Source organism: Culex quinquefasciatus, chromosome 3 (assembly GCF_015732765.1).
Source record: "Culex quinquefasciatus strain JHB chromosome 3, VPISU_Cqui_1.0_pri_paternal, whole genome shotgun sequence".
NCBI lineage: Eukaryota > Metazoa > Arthropoda > Insecta > Diptera > Culicidae > Culex > Culex quinquefasciatus.
The window spans coordinates 121,336,671-121,356,777 of record NC_051863.1 but is presented as its reverse complement, the minus strand read 5'-3'; the positions used below and the strand labels follow the sequence as shown (position 1 = coordinate 121,356,777).

At 36.4% G+C, this 20,107-nt stretch overlaps 1 protein-coding gene across 28 annotated transcripts in view; it reads left to right on the top strand.

The window, feature by feature from the left end:
* The window catches only part of LOC6037170 (glucose transporter type 1), a 431,006-nt gene that overhangs the window by 273,238 nt on the left and 137,661 nt on the right, over positions 1–20,107 (top strand). For 26 of the 28 annotated variants that reach the window (XR_005278313.1, XR_005278311.1, XR_005278309.1 and 23 more), the window contains 3 exons: positions 1,943–2,092; positions 2,529–2,645; positions 9,468–9,777. The exons of 1 other annotated variant lie outside the window; for it this stretch is intronic. Coding sequence is in view for 21 of the 27 variants with exons in the window: in XM_038261504.1 (XP_038117432.1) it covers positions 1,960–2,092; positions 2,529–2,645; positions 9,468–9,777 (560 nt within the window). In the remaining 6 variants the exon portion in view is untranslated. Of the gene's footprint in view, positions 1–1,942; positions 2,093–2,230; positions 2,357–2,528; positions 2,646–9,467; positions 9,778–20,107 lie in introns of those variants that run through there. One more of the 28 variants, XM_038261499.1, reaches the window with a different exon arrangement.

Sequence of the window (20,107 nt, the reverse complement as noted above, 5' to 3'; positions counted from 1 at the left end):
ATGAAATCCACCGATTTCACGAAGAATTGCTCAACTGCTTTGTACTTTGAAAAATCCTCAAATTTAGGAAACCCCGAAGTGTAGGGTTTTATTATAAATCGGAAATTGAGAACCATATGACAAGAGATAATAATATCAATATTGGGGGATCGTGAAACGAGTTTCAGTAAAGTTGAAAGGTAATTTTTATTAATTAATTTTAATTTTTAATTTTTTCAATACAATTTTGGATTGAAAAGAATTTGTAACGACATCTTTATGATATATAAAGAACTCGCAAGGTTTCACAAAAAATAAAGTACTTGGATAATTTTAGGAAGGCTCGTTACTAAACAATATTTTTGACCTACGACGTTTTGAGATTTGAAAAAAATGCATTAAACTTATGTTGAGAGCAAAACCCTACGCCATTTACCGACTGTTTCCCTAGAGATATTTCCTTAAAGATACTCGTTTATATAGAAAAACTAGAATCGTTCCTTGAACGTTGCAGGTAAATATGTATCTCCACCAGCTCCAACAGAGTTCTCTAAATAATATTTCACGGCTGGTTACCTTGGCACATCTCATCCTTCCTCCAATGCACAGTGGGCGAAATGGAACCCAAAATCGGACTTAATTGAACGCGGCTGGTTCCCTGGTATGAAAAATAGTGTTTCTTATGTAAAAAAATCCGAGGAATCGATTGGTGATGGTTTCATCCACCGCACGAAACGGCAAAGGGTCCATTTTGCCCCAATTCCCCATTTTTTAAAAATTTTTCTTGAAAATCGGTCTGTATTTAGAGCGGAGGCTTTATGCGGCCATTCAAAATGCACTTAACTTATGTGAAAATGTCCCAGGAATCCAGTAAAAATAACCACTTACACCGCAAAAATCATCTAGGGTCCATTTAACCCCAATTCCGCTTTAAACGCATTTTTGGCCATTTTCAAATGTTAGGTCAGATTTTAAAAATCTGAAAATATTTTTATCGTAAAGATCAGACAATTTTACACAAGAATGACGATTTGCACTTGATTGTTTAACCCATTTATGTTGTTAAAAATAAAAATTATGTAAAAAGCAGTTTATTCTGCGTTTGGGAAAATTGGCCCAAAACTGATTCTTCAATCTTTTTATTTAGTTTAATTTCTATATCAACATAAATGTGTCAAACAATCAAGTGCAAATCGTCATTCTTATGTAAAATTGTCTGATCTTTACGATAAAAATATTTTCAGATTTTTAAAATCTGACCTAACATTTGAAAATGGCCAAAAATGCTTTTATAGCGGAATTGGGGTTAAATGGACCCTAGATGATTTTTGCGGTGTAAGTGGTTATTTTTACTGGATTCCTGAGACATTTTCACATAAGTTAAGTGCATTTTGAATGGCCGCATAAAGCCTCCGCTCTAAATACAGACCGATTTTCAAGAAAAAAATTTAAAAAATGGGGAATTGGGGCAAAATGGACCCTTTGCCGTTTCGTGCGGTGGATGAAACCATCACCAATCGATTCCTCAGATTTTTTTACATAAGAAACACTATTTTTCATACCAGGGAACCAGCCGCGTTCAATTAAGTCCGATTTTGGGTTTCATTTCGCCCACTGTGCAATGGATTGGCTCATGAGAAATAGACTGCCGGTTCTCGATATTTGACGAACCAAATCAACCTTGTGAGTCTGGTTAAGGCTGTGGGTGTTTATTTTTCCTTTTTTGTCATTGCGATTCTATGTTAGATTAAGTAGAAAATTTATTAAATTTACAATCTACGACATATCAAATCGATTACAGCTGTCAATGCAGAAAGAAACGTAACCAATACTAACACCTGTCAATTCCCTTGTCTCTTTCTTTCTCGGTACACTAACAACCAATCCCTACTAACACCACCACAACAAACACACACACATTGAATGTGCTCCGGTGACGTCACAATTTGACACTCCCAAACAGCCGGCCGTCTCCATGTTATGGCGGCATACGGTGACCCTTCGATGATCTCTCCTCCGTCTTCCATCTCAAACGGCCCGGAGCCCCAGTTACCGCCGTTACCACCACCGTTACGCTCGACGCAAGTGTTACAGCCCCTGTCCGTGTACCCAGGTTCGTGTCCCGGCTGCCGAAATTTTCTCCTTTTTGTGTTTGTTGCGTAATGTTTGACTAGCGATGTTTATCGTTTTCTCTCTTTTTTGTCTTGTTATTCTTTCTTTATTGCGAATTTCTTGCTCTCCTCCCTCAAAGCATGACCGTTTCGGCGTTGACATTTTGAGTCCTTTTTTGAAATCATAAGTTAGACGAGGATGAAAACTAGTGTGTTTTGATTTTTGGTATGATTTTATTCAGTGAATGCTCCCACTATGAGTTCATGTAAGTATTTAGTTGTTCTTTTTCGTTTTCTTCATTTCATCAATCGTCACAATTGTAATTGGATTTGTTTATATTACAAATTTTCCCTCATTAGTCATTTGAGTTAAACAGTTTCAATTTTAATCATACATTTTTAAGCACCATTTTCTAACAACGCGATTGATTTTTCCAGTGTCAGCCTTGAGTCAGGAAGCGACGTATGATTATGTCTTTGGGGGGCCCCTGGACTCGCATGCCCTGTCGTCAACGCTTAAGCTGACCTCGCCGCCCATACGACTGCGCTCGGACGGTGAGTACTGACTTTGTTCTAGCTCAAAATTTTGCAAATCGATCGAAGTTCCGGAAATATTTCATTAGTTTTCTTAAATTATCACTCTTAATATCGTTCCGATTTAAAACATTTTTATTTCAAATTGTCCACATGAAACATTTAAGATAACACTAAAATAAGCAATACGTACGGAATGGTTTGTACTCATATTGACCGTGGCAGAGAAGTGTTCAAAGTACCTCAAGAAGAACTTTTCATAAAATTTTGAAAAGTTTAAAAAGTTAGTTAGGCGTCATCCATAAAGTACGTACGCTCTTAGGGGGAGGGGGTTACCGTAGGTGTGACAAGATGTGACGAAGGGGGGAGGAGGGGTTTGCGAGACTGTGACGTCACGCTAGGTTTTTTTTTGTTATTGCATTATATTAATTCGAAATATTTACAATTAAATTAAATCCTCTTTTCTAACATGTTTGCTTACTATTATTTAGAAGTACCGTCAACAGGGGTGGCATTGGGTCTGGGGTGAGATTGGGTCATACAACAATTTTTTTTGTATGACCCAAACTATCCCCCAGACCCAATGTCACTCCTGATGACGGTATCACATTATAATTTAATATATATTCACTTTTTTTCAGCTGGAACTTCAATATTTTGCAAATTCTTGCTTGATAAAAATAAATGCTTTGAAAACAGAGTGTTCATAAGAAAACTGCTATTAATCGTTTGAATTTATTAGATACAAAGCTGTGAAAACAGTTTTCAAGATTTGTTTATACTTGAATGTTATACCAGATCTTCAAATTTTTAAAAGATACAAATCTATTCTAAATAATATTCTAAAAAATTAATAAATAGACATCTTATTTTTTTCATATTAAAATTGTCGAAATTACCAAAATTTTGAGAGTTTAAAGATATAAAAACTATGAAAAATCGATAGGTTTGAGATATTTCCAATAAATTAATATCCGTATTACAAAAAAAAAGCAAAATAATAAATTGTGTTCACTTTGAGTATTAAAAAAATACTATTAAAATCTTAACTCGATTATCCGAAGTTTTTAAGAACGTGGATAATCATATTATGAAGAATTTCAATTTTTGAACGCTATCTTGAATTTAAAATTTTCAAGTCAATTTACAGCATTTTGTTTTGAAATTGAGCTCAACAATCCAAAATAATTTATTTGACAATTATAATTTTCGACGCGAAAGCGAAATTTTTCCGAGGGCAGTATTACTAGCGATTTCTATGAGAAATTTCCAATCAATTGATATCCATATTGGGGCCATCCACAAACCACGTGGACACCTAAGGGGGGGGGGGGCGATTGTCCATGCTCCATACAAAAAAGATTTTATTTGTATGGAAATTGTCCACGCTAGGGGGGGGGGTTGAGATTTCCAGAAAAGTGTCCACGTAGTTTGTGGATGGTCCCATTGCAAAAAACTTGAAATCTGATTTTTTTTTATATTTTGTTTTGTTAAATTAAATCATTATATGCTAATTCAAGTTCCAAAACTACTTCAATATGCTCCATACTGTAACGAGGTTGCTGAAGGTCACAACAACAACGATCTTTTCGAGGTCAAGGGTTCGGAGATCAACACCACTACCGATGAAGATCATCCAACGCCGGGGCTGGTCTTCGTGGGACGTGTGAAGACTCGTCAGTCTAAGCCGAGAGCTAAGAAGAAAGCCCACGGCAAGCGTGGAAAACGTTGAATTTATACTGTTGTTCGATTTGCTAAATAAATAAATTTAAATAAGTAACTTTTTCGTGTTACAATACAAGCCCAGGGTGACCACTCAAGTCGGGAAGTTGGGATAGTCCGGAAATATAGTTGGGAATTCGCCAAAATCCACAGAAAAAGTCGAAAATTAGTGATTTTTTGTCAAAAAGTCGGGGAAAATCGGGAATACCAAGCATGAAAAATTTTGTAATATTTTGGAAAATTTCCACAATAAATCCACTCAGTTCTTTTATTAAGGAAATAATAATAATAATAATCTATTTTAGAATGAAAAGGCTATTTGAGACATTAAAACATCTAATAATAAATTGATGCTTTTGACACAGATTTTAAGATTAAACAAATTAATTTTCTAATTTTTTTTTGTTTTTTTTTTAAAGAGGTGGAACATCCTATTAAAAACAATAATAAAGTTATTGAATGGCAATGGTTTTTTTGTGGTAAATATTTTTGAGTTGTTTAAATGTTTCCCTTGTACTTTTTGTGAGTTAAATTATTATAGGTAAAGCTTGATTTTCAGTTATTGGAAAATTTAAATATCGAATAAATTGGATAATCTTTTTTCGCACTTAATGAAAAAAAACATTTGCCAACTTTGAAAATTAACATTGAAATTATAAGTATTGTTAAGCTTTCGGTTATTTTTCAAAGGCTAATTGTTGCTTTGTTTAAATTTTTGTTGTTAAGTTTCTATTTTTACGAAATTTTTCAATACTTTGATTTTTAATAAATTCATTTCAGTTGAAATTGACATTCTTATAAAAAGTTTTTTGTTTAAAACAATTACATTATTAAATAAGAAATGCCTATTATTTTAAATTCTGCAAAAGTCGGAAAAGCTCTGGCATTTGAAAATGGGATTTAAGTGGTCACCCTGCAAATTGTTACTAGCTTACCATCTGAAGAGAACGCACCCTCGAAAGCTTCGCAAAGAGCAATCTGCTTCCTCCTCGAAACAGTTCAATCTAGTATTGAAGTTTTCCTCTCAGTCTGGTCCACATCTAAATAATTCAACACCCAGCAGCCTGCTCGATTGCTTTCTTTCATCATCGGCCCAAGTGGTGGCCCAAGCCAAATTCCCAGAATTGTTGATGGGAGAGATCCTCCGAAAAAAGGGCCTCCCCCTTAATCACAATCCCAAGAAACAACCGGCACCGGGATCTCTCTGGGAAAGAATTTTAATTTAAATTAGTAGCTCGAGCAGAAAATTCGACAATCTAAAATTTATAACATTTCATCCTCTTTTTTATTCTTCTTACACCAATTGGTCTTTCTCTAGGGTCGAAACTCGAAAAGACCAGTGTGAGAAAGTGGGTGTGTGTGTGTGTTTGCTTCCAACTTTTCTTATCTATTTACAAATTCCGGACTGAAAGATTCAAACCTTTCCTCCTTATAGGACCAAGAGTGTGTAGATTACTGAGGAGCTCTCTCTCGTCTATCATCGGGTTTACCGGGTCGTCCCGGTGTTTGTGTGTTGTGTGTCCAGGTTCCTGTGAATAATCTTTGATTCCGGTTTGTATGAGAATCACCCTTTCCGAAGGGGGGCGAGCGGTGGGTGAAATTTGATCCGATCTTCCGGAAGGAATTTTTCCGGCTGGGAAAATGCTTGATTTTTCCTGTACGTTGGGTGTAATTTGATGAGAATTTGAGTTGAGAGATGGTCTGTCGAATGTGCTCTAGCTTCATCTTGTTTTAGTTTTACGGGATTGGAACGAACAATGAATATTTCATCTCATCAAGCAAGGTATCATTTCCAATTTGTTAAATTGGTAGTAATTTATATGCGTATTTTTTACCATGAGCTAAATCCGAAATGAATTCTTTTCAATCATTGCATAACTTTCCTAATATTAAAATAAGTGATGCTCATACTTAATCACTCACTCACCTTATCACTTTCTCATTCACTTACTCAACTCCCTTACTGACCCACTCAATAAATCAATCGAGCATCATATTGAGCATCACTTATTTTAACTCATTTACTAACTCGCCCAGCTCCTTTCACTCAATTTATCACTCACCGACTCACCCACATACTAAATCACTCATTCACTCACTCATCCACTTACTTAATCAATCACTTAATCACTCTCGGACTCACTCATTTACTCACTTTTTCACTCACACACTCGCTCAATCACTCAATCACTTTCTCATTCACTCACTCATTCACTTACACACATTCACTCAATCACTTTTTTATTCACTCACTCACTCACTTACTGACCCACTCAATAAACTAGCCGTTAGTTTATGTAATTTGTTAATGAATAAGTCAAATAGTGATTTGTAGTATATTGAGTGGGTCTGTAAGTGAGTGAGTGAGTGAGTGATTTAATGAAAAAATGATTGAGTGAGTGAAAAAGTAAGTAAATTAGTAAATCCTAGAGTGATTGAGTGGTTGATTAAATAAGTGGATGAGTAAGTGAGTGAGTGAGTGAGTGAGTGAGTGAGTGAGTAGGTGGGTGAGTTGGTATACGATAAAGTGAGTGAAAGGGGCTGAGCGAGTGAGTAAATGAGTTAAGATTAGTGATGCTCAATATGATGCTCGATTGATTTATTGAGTGGGTCAGTAAAGGAGTAGTTGAGTGAGAGTACGAGAAAGTGATTAGGTGAGTGAGTGAGTAAGTGAATTAATGAATATGTCAGAGAGTATTTGAGTGATCGATTAAGTACGTGGATATGTGAGTGAGTGAGTAAGTGAGAAGGTGCGTGAGTCGATGAATGAATAATTGAGTGAGTGGCTGAGCGATGCTCTACTGATTTGTTGAGTGGGTCAGTAAGGAAGTGATTGATTAATTGAGTGAGTGAGTGAGTGAGTGAATGAGAAAGTGACTGAATGATTGAGTGAGTGTGTGAGTTAATAAGTGAGTGAGTAAGTGAGTGGGAAGTGAGTAAATGAGTAAGTCAGAGAGTGACTGATTGGTAGATTAAGAAAGTGGATTAGTGATTGAGTGAGTCAGTAAGTAAGTATGTTTGTAAGTAAGTAGGTGGGTAAGTCGGTAAATGATAAATTGAGTGAGAGGGGCTGAGCGAGGTGTGGGTCTCGTGGCGCAGGGGTAGCGGCTTCGGCTGCCGATCCCGATGATGCTATGAGACGCGGGTTCGATTCCCGCCTTATCCACTGAGCTTCTATCGGATGGTGAAGTAAAACGTCGGTCCCGGTTTCTCCTGTCTCGTCAGAGGCGCTGGAGCAGAAATCCCACGTTAGAGGAAGGCCATGCCCCGGGGGGCGTAGTGCCAATAGTTTCGTTTTCGGCTGAGCGAATGAGTGAATGAATTAAAATAAGTGATGCTCAATTTGAATAATTGATTTAATGAGTAGGTCAGTAAGGGAGTGAGTGAGTGAGTAATTGAGTGAGAGGGGCTGAGCGAATGAGTGAATGAATTAAGATAAGTGATGCTCAATTTGAATAATTGATTTAATGAGTAGGTCAGTATGGGAGTGGGTGAGTGAGTAAATAAGAAAGTGATTGAGTAATTGATTGATTGATTTAGTGAGTGAGTGAGAACGTCTGAAAATAATTATGTGATTGATTAAGTAAGTGGCGATTGAGTGAGTGAATAAGTGAGTATGTGGATGAGACGATGAATGAATAATTGAGTGAGTGGCTGAGTGAGTGGAAAGTGATTAGGTAAGTGAGTGAGTAAGTGTCTTAATGAGAGGGATTAAGTGATTGATTAAGTAAGTGAATGAGTGAGTTAGTGAGTAGGTGGGTGAGTCGGTGAATGATAAATTGAGTGAAAAAGGCTGAGCGAGTGAGTAAATGAGTTGAGATAAGTGATGCTCAATATGATGCTCGATTAATTATTTGAGTGGGTCAGTAAGGGAGTGAATGAGAAAGTGATTAGGTGAGTGAGTATGTAAGTGAGTTAATGAGCAATTCAGAGAGTGATTAACTGATTGACTAAATAAGTGGATGATTGAGTGAGTGAGTAAGTGGGTAAATCGATAAATGAATAATTGAGTGAGTGGCTGAGTTAGTGAGTAAATAGTGGATAACTAAGTGAAGTCAGCCAGTCAACTACAAATCGATTCAGAGATTGCATAAGTGAGTGAGTGATCATCATTCCAATACAAAGTTAAACCAAAATTCAGAATTTAATTGTTAGCAAACAACTTTTCTCCAGCTCACCCTTCTTGTACATCTTTTATGAAACATTGCTACGAGGAAACTTCTAGCTCAACCGACTTTCCATTATCAATTTGGCTTTAGTCCACCTGCAAAATGTATTACCTCCACTCTCTCGCATTTTCCCGTAAGCTATCTGATCCATCCATCCCGAGAAAAAGGATAATATTTAATCCTATCTATGCTCAACTACATCGTAGAGAAGCATCTGAGCAGAAACAGGGCTACGAGTTCCTCGTGTCCCAGGCTAGCGAGAAGGATATTGCCAATGAAGCTCGAACCGATATTTGCTCCCGCAGGCACTAGCGCAAGATAAACGTCAGAAGTTAGTTAGTTTCGACTTGGCTTATCGCTAGACACGAGACTTTAGTAGCAGGTTTAAGATAAGTAGATTATGTTTTTATTTGTGACTATTTTATCCAAGAAAATCCGATTCGATCAAAAACTTGAAGTATGATAACTAAAAATTTACAAAAAATACTTCTTAAAATTAATCAATTTGCTTATCTACTTGTCTGTGACTAAACCCGAAGATGTTATTATTATTCCCGGCAAATGCTAATAGAAGAAAAAGGTCCGCAATATAGTAAACTTTTCCCGATGCGATGCCTGAAAGGATGAAACATTCGACCTTTTCGCTTAGGTGAGCTGTTCTGGTTTGTTTCCTTAACCGAGGTGTGTGTGTGTATGTGGGTGAGCTATACTTGCAAGCTTTCCACCTTCCCCACCTGGTAAGCATACAAATGAGCTGATAGTGATGTGTTGGCAGATCTTGGACGTATGACGTCCGAACATCGATCTTACAGGTTCGAAGAATATTAAATCAGACAAACTTGTTGATTGTTTCAACTAGTTTATTTTGAAAAGTTGAAATTCGATCGATTTTTTTGTTTAAATTATTCATTTATTTGAAAATTTGTCTGATTCACCTCAATCCCTCCCGCAGTGTACCGTTCCCAATCGCTCGACTCGCAGCGCAGCAGTGGCGTAGACGATGGACGTTCGTCGTCCGCCCAGCAGCAGCAGCACTCACAGCATCACCATCACTCACTGCAGCACTCGCAGCACTCGTCGTCGCAGCATCAGTACTCGCATCAGCCCAGCTGCCACTCCCAGTCGCAGTCCCGTGCCAGCTCCCTCAAGCGGTCCTCGTCGCGGTACATAAACTGCAACGACGGCACCGCCTCGATTGGCTCCCGGAAGAGCAACCGAAGCGATGGGGAGGACGAGGACTCCTTGCGTCAATTGCTTATCGAGTAAGTTGGCCCCCATTCGATTGTTTTGAAATAAGTTTTTTGTTATTGTTAACTGTTAATCACCACCACCATCCCAATCAATGTATTTCAGGAAACTCCATGTTGTCCCATTTCATCCCCAACTTGTTATTACAATTTACATCAAATTTATTGGTCAAACAGTTCATGAACAGATAATTCAAAACATTGCTTTATTGATTCATTAAAGTAACAGTCAAATTAAATTTTGCCTCAAAAAAGTTCAAAGGTATAACCGACTGCTTAAAATTGCTTTTAAAAAAGTCACGATGAATAAACTTTTTTCTCGTTTAATTTAAAATAAATAAGCGTTTGGCAGAATGTCAAATAACAGAAAATAGAATTATTGAGCTAAATCGACCAAAAGTTACATGGCAAAAAAAAATGTGGCCAAAAAAACAACAAAGAAAGTTTTTTGGCAGAAACGGCAGTTATTTGACAGGAAATTTTAAATGGCAGAACCGATCTATCGTCCAAAATGGTTGTTTTTACAATTACCAGATTCAGCTAGGCGTCAAAAGGCAGCTTTTGTCATTTGGAAGAAATTAGATTGATCCGAACAATATTTAACAGAAACTGAAAAAAGGCAGAACAATTTTTGCCCGAAAAGATCAATCTGCCGAAGATTGTCTTTTGTTTTACATTTGATTTGATAATCTGCCTATTAGCGTGATGCATTTCTGCTCATTTTTCCATTCTGTCATTTCATTGAGGCCATTTTACGTTCTAACGAATGGCACTGTATGCCTTTTTACCAATTGTATCGAATTCGAATTTTGCCACTCGTACCTTTCCGTCAAATGTTTTTTTTCTTCCAGATGACAATTTCAGTCGTTTGGCGATCTTCCGCGTGATTTTCTGCCAATTTTTACCTCCTAAATTTAAATTGAAATTTTCGTCGCTAAGCGTTGATCAAACAATTTTAAGCCAAATTGCATTACTTCTGGGCAAATATCGACTGGAACAAGAGGCAAAAAGAAGAAATGTCTCTTAAATTATCGGTAGAAAGTACGTCAAAAAGGCAGACATTAATGTTTTATATGTGCCGGATTGTTCCGCAATTGTTCAGTAAGCATAGCGAACTTGCTGAAAATTGAGGCAGAAATACTACAAAAAGATACAATTTTTTTGGCAGAACTCCGCACGGCAGTAATTGAACGTTCCTGTTAAATGACAATACCTGCCTTTTTGGGTTCTGCCGCATGGTTTTCTGCCACATGCTTTTTTTCAAATGAATTTTTTTACTAAACAATTTTCTGTCAAATGGCAAAACCCCTTAGCAAAAACAAACAGAAACATTCGGCAAATAAGAAGGAACGTCTGAAAAATCATTCATCATTGTTTATAAAATTATACAGCAGAAAAAGTGCCTTTTGTCAGCAAAAACATAGGCAGAAAAAGGTCAATAAGCAGACTGTGACATTTGACAGGATCTATCAGCCTGATCCTGCGGTTTGATTTTGCCATTGATGGTTTTTTTTCGGCCAAATTACGCTCTGCCGATTTGAAATTCTTCCGAACAAAACTGCTTGTTATTGTTTTCTGCCATTTTTTTAAATTCTGTCATTTCATTGAGGCTATTTTACGTTCTAAAAATAAGAACTATCAGGAAATACGTCCAAAGTCAGACAGTTTTTTTAATCTTTGTTGAGGGAAGACAGATCTGTTGGATTAGACGTATTGGTAGAATGACCATTCGCAGAAAATTGAGACAAAAAACCAAAAATGGAGATGATTTCTAGGCAGAATTCTGCACGGCTGAAATCGATCGTCGAATTTCTGCCTTTTTGTGTTCTGCAGCATGATTTTCTGCCATGCTTTTTTCCAAATGAATATTTTACCAAACAATTTTCTATCAAATGGCACACCCCCTTGGCTTAAAATACAGAAACATTGGCAGATAAGAAGAAAAATTTCGTACTTTTCTGTCAGTTTTTTTTTGCCAAATGATAACTTCTGCCATTTGGCGTTCTGCGCATGGTTTTCTGCCAATTTATTGTTTTATTTATCGTTAGAAAATTGGTCAATAGGCAGACAGTGTTTTTTGGCATAGCGAATATATGGTCGAATGTTGGATTCGGCGTTTTGGCAGATTAAAAAATGGCAGAAAAATCGTTATAAAAAATATGTGAAATTTGTCAGCAAAATCTCAGGCAGAAATATGTCAACAGGCAGACCGTGGCAAGTGGCCGAATTCCACTTGGCAGAAATGGACCTTTTGTAATTTGTTCCATTTGGTATTTCATTTTCTGTCATTTCACCCGAATTAAGTTCTGCCAAATCCCATTCTGTCATTTCATTGATGTCGTTTATCGTTTTGACATATGACACAGTCTACCTATTTACCAGCTCTACCGAAATCTTAAATTATCTCTCATACTTATCCCTAAGATGATTTTTTTTCTCCTAAATGACAGACTTAAAAGGCAGAACATTTGTAAATATTCCTCATGGCAGAACTTTTAGAAATTTTCTGCCAAATTGTTTTCTGCCTTTTATTCGATGATTTGATTTTCTGCCATTTTGTCCAAATTAATTTAATTCTGCTTTTTAATTCTGCCGTTTTACGTGTTGGCAAATGGCACGATCTGCCTATTTACCAATTCTACACCCAAAGTTAAAGAACGAGGGGAAAGTCCTCCCGAAAAGAAACGTGAGGAAAGTACTATTTTGCGTGAGTAAAGACCTCTCGCGTGTGCATTCGTTCATTGACGAGTTCATCCTATTGAGTGGCTTATAGGAACAAATGACCGCCACTTAGTCACCGAACCATGGTGGCCTATACGGCAAAGGCACGGTTCAATAAGCCGAAGGTCTTGGGTTCGAATCTCGGTACCGGTACTTTTTTTTTTATGGATGAACTTTTTGGAAAATGAACCCATGAGTAAAGTACTCACGGCAATTTCGGGATTTATCCTCTCCGTCCGCACACAGTACCATTTTACTACCGAATCGTGCTCTTTATCCTCTCGTATGCCGATGCCCAGTTCTGGGTGTACCGAAAACTTGAACTGCCACGCCAAATCTGCCAAATTATTTGTCATAATGTTGTTTGGCGTTCTGCCATATAATTTCCTGCCAATCAGCTGTTCCTTTTTTTTCACTATTTTAGAAATCATTATTTTTTAAAATATTTTTTCTAAAAAATGATTGGCTTGTATACTTTCAAATATAGGGTTCAAAATTTGAATTTGCAGGAAAACTTTAATTTGACTGTTCAATTGGTTACCGAATAAACCTCTCCAATCATAAAGTTTCATTAGTATCTTCACCCTCACGACCTTCATCATTCATGACTGAGGCTTTCAAACTTTAAAAAGCATAAACCATAACTGTATAGACCTGTCATAATATTTTGTTTGGCCTGTTGTTTCCGTTCCTATACTCTCTCTCTCTCGTGTTCATCGTTAACAGAACAAAACTTTTGTCACGTTTCGATTCTGCTTTCATCCCTACTCTCAGTTCTGTTGAGCAGTTCATGTTTCATCCCTTCACCACTTCCCATCTATATCTAAATTTGTCTGTGTTTGTGTTAACCCCCCTCCGGGAAGAAAAAGAAAACTGTGTCTGTTCAAAAATAGAAAAATAAAAACGCCTTGTTTCAAACTGTACACTGACTAAACCCTCAAGTGGCCAGTTTCCACCCTTCTCAGCTAATCATTCAGCAGCACTGCCCAGTTCCCACTAGTTGTTGTATCTTTTCCTTTTCTCTCTGTTTCTAACTGTCAGATTCCTGTGTTGTGGCCCAACTTGTGGGTGGATGATGTTTTTATGTTGACGTTGAATGTCTGCAAAGTTTTGTCTGCCAAATTTTGAGTGAGTCCCTATCGCACAGAGGGGTTTCTTCCTTCTTTTTCAAGGGTTAGGAATAATTTGGATTGTGAAATTGAAGTTAGTTGGTGGTACGAAAATTGTTGGCTGGATTTTTTAATCTTTTTCAAGGCTTGTGAGTATGATGACAAAAATTTAGCTCATTTGAAATAATTGGAAAGTTAGAAATCATCATTTATATAAAATTATTCCTAATTGACGCATCAATTTTTTTGCAATTCATCGAAAGATAACAAATAAAGTCAATCGATTGTTTTAAACTGTTTATCCATTATTGCTACTTATAAAACCATTGAATTTTAAGCAACCCTCTCAACATCGAGCACACCTTCCGTGTTATGAGATTCACTGAAAAGTTCGCATACCTGATCAGGTGTTAGCATAAGCACCAAACTATCCCAGACGACAACCTTATGAATTACAATTGGTTTATTATGCTAAACAAAAAAACGATTCAGCTTTACTCGAGGCTTCAAATGGAGAAAATGTCTTCCAGTTTACATGCAAAGTGTTGCAAAATTAGATTTCCTAATCGAAAACTTGAAGTTCAACATGATAAAAAGAATCTTTCTGTGATCTCGAACATCGTGGTTCCATGATTGGATTGAAAACATGATGATAACGAAGATTAGATTTAGTACTTGGAAAACAGTATTTGGTAAATTTCTAGCTCTGCTCCACAAACGAGTTCTGGAAAAATATAGACACATCACAAATAAAAAAAAACAAACGCTCCAATCCAACAAACATTGATAACCAGTTTAGGACTTCTGTCCGGCGCTGCTGGTCTGGCCAATCTGAGGGTGGAAAAATCCAATAGCAAACCAATGTCCATCCAATCAGGATTGACCCCGTTCCCTTCCTCTTCTCCTTCAAAACTCAGAAACAAAACTTTAGCCTGTGACGGACTGGTTGGTGCGATGCAAAATCTAGTGTCAATATTGAAGCTGTCACTCGACTGGAATCTGGTAAACAGACCGGTTCTTTCTGGGTGCTGGGCATTGCCTTCGCGGGTAACGCCAGGGAACGCACATTCGATTCAGACTCACATACACATTCCGGGATGGACTTGAGTAATTTAATTTGGGTTTTCAACTATTTTTCTGTGTAGAGCCGATCGATGCACGAGGGGAAAGCCTGGAGAAATTTGTCTGAAATTATATTTTTTCCATCTTTTGCAAAAAAATATTCACTATAATTGAATGAAAACTTCGATAAAAAAAATATTGTTTTTTAACGAAAATTATACACTTTATCTGAAAATGAGCTAAGGAGTTTCTATAGAACTTCTTTCAAAAACAGTATTATAATAATGCTGACAAATAAAGTAATTATTGATTCTGAAATTAAATAAAATGATTAAAAATTGTTTTGAAGGAAGCTAATTTAATTTAAAAACTTTTCAGTAAATATAAACAAGGTTAATTTCAAACTGCTAGGATTTTTCGAAAATTTTGAGGTTTGGAACATATTTTTGCTATTTAATTTGCATTCAATTACAAAAAACTTATTATTCAATATTCATTTTATTATTCTATTAAAAATCTGAGATATGTTTACAATAAGACGTATCCTTGGGCGTAGGGCGTCCAATTTTCCCGGGTTTTGAATTTCCCGGGAAACGGGAAACATATTTTTGAAATCCCGGGAATTCCCAGGATCCCGGAAAATTTTTTTGACTAGAAAAGCTCGAAAATTTTCATTGAAAATGTCTAAAAATACAAAAAGCGACAACAAACTAAATGATTCCATCCAATGTTAAATTTTAGATAAGTTTTGAATTTCTATATTTTATTTATTATTTATTTTATATAAAACATATTTTACCATTGTGGTTTGGTTGAGCGTTTTAGCAGAATGCATTACTATGAATACAAAGAGACGAGTTGTTCCTTTTAATTCCGCTATATATTTTTAATATCTTGACAGATACGTATTTCGTCTACTACTTGCAGACTTCATCAGTGTTCTGTTCTCGACTGAAGGTTCATCGCTGGGGTATCCGTATTTGTAGTTACTGTAGGTACTACCTCCTTGTTCTTCTTTGGTGCCTGTATAGGTAACAGCTTAAACAGCCACGTTGAGCCGTTACCTGAATCCTTGTTGAGTAAACGTTTGTTGCCTGCCTTGAAGATTTCCAAACTTTCGGCGACAGCAAGCTTCGATGGGTTCGTGATGTGTCTTAAGATGACCGCGTCGCTAGTTGTGATGTTATGTTTCTCCTTGATGATGTGTTCGGCTACTGCTGACTTGAAATGGGGACAAATCCTTTCCGTATTTCCTCCTTGGCAATTCTGACATCGGTGTCTATATGTTCGCCCAACCTGGTTTGCAGCAATCTCTTAGTTTGTCCAATGTAGCTCATATCACAGTGGCCGCAGGATACCTCGTAAATGCCGGGTTTGCCTAAAGTCGGTATGGGGTCTTTCGTTGAACCTAAGATGGATTCCAACTGGCTGTTTCTACTACTGAACACTAAATCGATGCCGAATTTAGCCAGTTTTTGTCGTAATGGGCGTGTTATCCTGTAGTCGAATTCTACTGCTGCTCTTCGTAGTGGCTCTACTGGTGGTGTAAGGGTTGTGAGTGACGTTCTGTGGAGTTTTCTTTCCTTCTTATCGATGATTGCTTGGATATATATATTCGTCAAATTATGCATGGAACAGAGCTACTTCCAGTTCAGGGATTGCATCTACCAACAGAGGATGGGAGCATCGATGGGTAACCCACTGTCACCGTTCCTGAGCGATGTTTATATGGCTGCTTTGGAACACGAACTACAGACCAAAAACCTACTACCAGAACGTTGGTGGAGATACGTGGATGACGTCTTCTGCATCATCAAAAGGGATTCACTAACAACGGTACTGGACACCATAAACAGTGCACGCAGAAGCATCAAGTTCACTTACGAAATGGAAGTCGAAGGAAAGTTACCTTTCTTAGACATCCTGATCCTAAGAGAACCAGGTTGCCCATCTTCGTTTTCTTTCGAGATCTACAGGAAGCCAACAAACACCAGAAGAACAATCCCAGCCACGTCAAACCATTCATTCCAACACAAGATGGCAGCATACCATTATTTTATACATAGGATGACAACTTTACCCCTCAGCGAAGCAGGAAAACAAAAAGAATTGGAGTACATTTTTGAAACAGCGGAAATCAACGGTTACAGCAGAACAACTATCCAAGCAATCATCGATAAGAAGGAAAGAAAACTCCACAGAACGTCACTCACAACCCTTACACCACCAGTAGAGCCACTACGAAGAGCAGCAGTAGAATTCGACTACAGGATAACACGCCCATTACGACAAAAACTGGCTAAATTCGGCATCGATTTAGTGTTCAGTAGTAGAAACAGCCAGTTGGAATCCATCTTAGGTTCAACGAAAGACCCCATACCGACTTTAGGCAAACCCGGCATTTACGAGGTATCCTGCGGCCACTGTGATATGAGCTACATTGGACAAACTAAGAGATTGCTGCAAACCAGGTTGGGCGAACATATAGACACCGATGTCAGAATTGCCAAGGAGGAAATACGGAAAGGATTTGTCCCCATTTCAAGTCAGCAGTAGCCGAACACATCATCAAGGAGAAACATAACATCACAACTAGCGACGCGGTCATCTTAAGACACATCACGAACCCATCGAAGCTTGCTGTCGCCGAAAGTTTGGAAATCTTCAAGGCAGGCAACAAACGTTTACTCAACAAGGATTCAGGTAACGGCTCAACGTGGCTGTTTAAGCTGTTACCTATACAGGCACCAAAGAAGAACAAGGAGGTAGTACCTACAGTAACTACAAATACGGATACCCCAGCGATGAACCTTCAGTCGAGAACAGAACACTGATGAAGTCTGCAAGTAGTAGACGAAATACGTATCTGTCAAGATATTAAAAATATATAGCGGAATTAAAAGGAACAACTCGTCTCTTTGTATTCATATTTTACCAATTTTTCTTTATGTTATTACCGTCAACCGCCAAAGTCAGGAGTTCAGTCTTAATAGGTACAGGAGATTTTGGAGTAATATAATTGGAAATCGTATACTAAGAATTGTAATAATTGTAAATCCCAAATATAAGTAAAAATACCTAATACTCAGACTTTAATAAATATATATAGTTAAATAGAAAATATTTAAAGCGCTAAGCATTTTGTGGAACTGTAAACTAACATTTTAACAATTTTCTCTTTTAATTTAAATAAATGCTGGTATATGCTGAATACAATCTTTAATGCTTTAAAATTCGTATAGATTACTATGTATTCAACTGTTCATCTATTTCTACAACCAAATCTGAATTCTCAGACCAACATTTGTTTTTTTTTTCAATTTCGAGAATTCCCGGGACCAATTATAAAAAATCCCGGGATTTGGGGTTTTAGAAAAATCCCGGGAATTCCCGGGATGGACGCAATACTTGGGCGTTTTAAAGGTAGGTCACGTCCTTTTGTAAAATTACCTCAAAACTTATATTTTCTAATTCTTATAATTGTTTGTGGAATTCAAAAATTTCTGCAATGAATAATCTAACAATTTTTAAGGTGCGTTTTTTGTATCATCTCATTTTACAAATACATTTTTGCAGAATTATTTCAAACTTTTTTATATAGTTGATATTTTCAATTTATGATATGATGATACGGATTTTTCAACGTAGATCATATTGTAACGTAGTGTTTAGGTAATTTACATTCGTCACCAATCTCCAGATAAATTGAGCTTAAATTACATTTATAAAAAAGAAATGTGTTTAAATGTATGTTTAACAATCTTTTAAAAATATCTTTCAAATGGATTTCGAAATATTTCAAATCATCAATCAATACTACTTTGATCGATCTTGGAAAGAATAACTCTTCAAACTTTAGAAAATTTCAGGTTTGGAATTTTGACTCGTTTAATGCGACTATGACAATATTTTTTTAAAGTCATTTTTAAAGGAGAACGTATTACTAACAGACTAGTGACTGTAAAAATATGAAAAAACTGAAAAGCCAAAGGTAATGATAGGTGTCACTATCAGAAAAAAAACATAACATCAACATGAAAAATGTAAATAAAAAAGCTAAAAATTAAACAAGATAAACCAAAAAAAAACAAGTTATGTTTGTCGTAGAACAAATTTTCTTCAAAATGATGAAAACAAATAATCTTCAAATTAAACATAATTTTACATAATTTTTCGAAAGGGCTTCAGAGGGTTAAGAAATAGAGTAAAGTTTGGATACAAATTGCCACAATCTTGGTTATAATAAAATCAGATGTTTATAATGATTGATGAATAATGCAATCATTACTTCATTTGTATTGATAAATGTGTTCATGAATTTATCCTAATTATCAGGCAGGAAATATCACTCAATCAACATGCCAAATCGTGCTTGAGGCCAAGATCCGCGTTTCATCGGTTAGCCCCAAATGCCTGAATAATTCAATTTATTTTACGAAATTAATTTGAAATTTATATTCAACATTTTTAACTTCCAAAAAATATTTCCAATTCAATTTATTTTAAATTTATTCTGGGCAAAAATAAATGATTGGAAAGTTCTCCTACGCTCACTACCAGCAACTGAAGAATTTTTTTCACTTATCAGAGAGAGAGAGAGAGAGAGAGAAGACAATTCGAAAAAGCCAGAGTCTTTCTTCTGTTTGTGCTAAATTTCAGATGTCACTTGTGCATAGTGGTCCAGGTGACAAAATTAAGTGGAAAATTCATTTTCTGAAACATTCAGAAGAGTTGATGTGAATGGGAAGAGACAACTTTTGGCTTGGTTGAAAATCAGAGTGGTTCACGATTAGAGTGTTTTAAAAAATCTAACTTTCCTGGAATATTTTTTAAGGGATTTTTTCTCTTCAAGAAAGTTGTTGAGAATGCCAACCCAAGCAACTTTGTCGAAGACATCAACATTTTATCGTGCAATTCTACGGCAAATTTTGGTAATAGCATCAGAGCAAACTCTCAAAAATCAGTAAAATTTCAGAGGAAACTGTTTTAGAGCTTTAAAAAACAATCATTTTCGTTTAAAAAAAGCAATTTTGGACATAAGGGTCTAGAGTTACTGCCATGTTAAGGTAAAAAGGTGCAATTTAAGTCCTAACTATCTCAAAAATGCGATTGTCAAATTTTGAGCGCCAGGTTGCATTTAAATGGGGAAATCTAGTACTACAATCGCTGAAAAATCTCAGGGATTAGTTTTCTTTAACTACAAGCCATAGTTGGTATTTTTATGTATTTATGTGATAGGAAGCCTAATTGTGATCCACCCTTATTTTCAACCAAGCCATATGTTTCATAGCTGTTTTTTAAAGGCAATATTATTACAAAATTCATTGTGAAAAACAACTTTGATGAAAAATTTGCCTACAATTAGCAATCTGCATGATTTTTTCGTCGTTATTTTCTGACAGTGTATCAAAATTCTCAATCAATTTCACACTGAACAAGTTTATGTGGCTGCG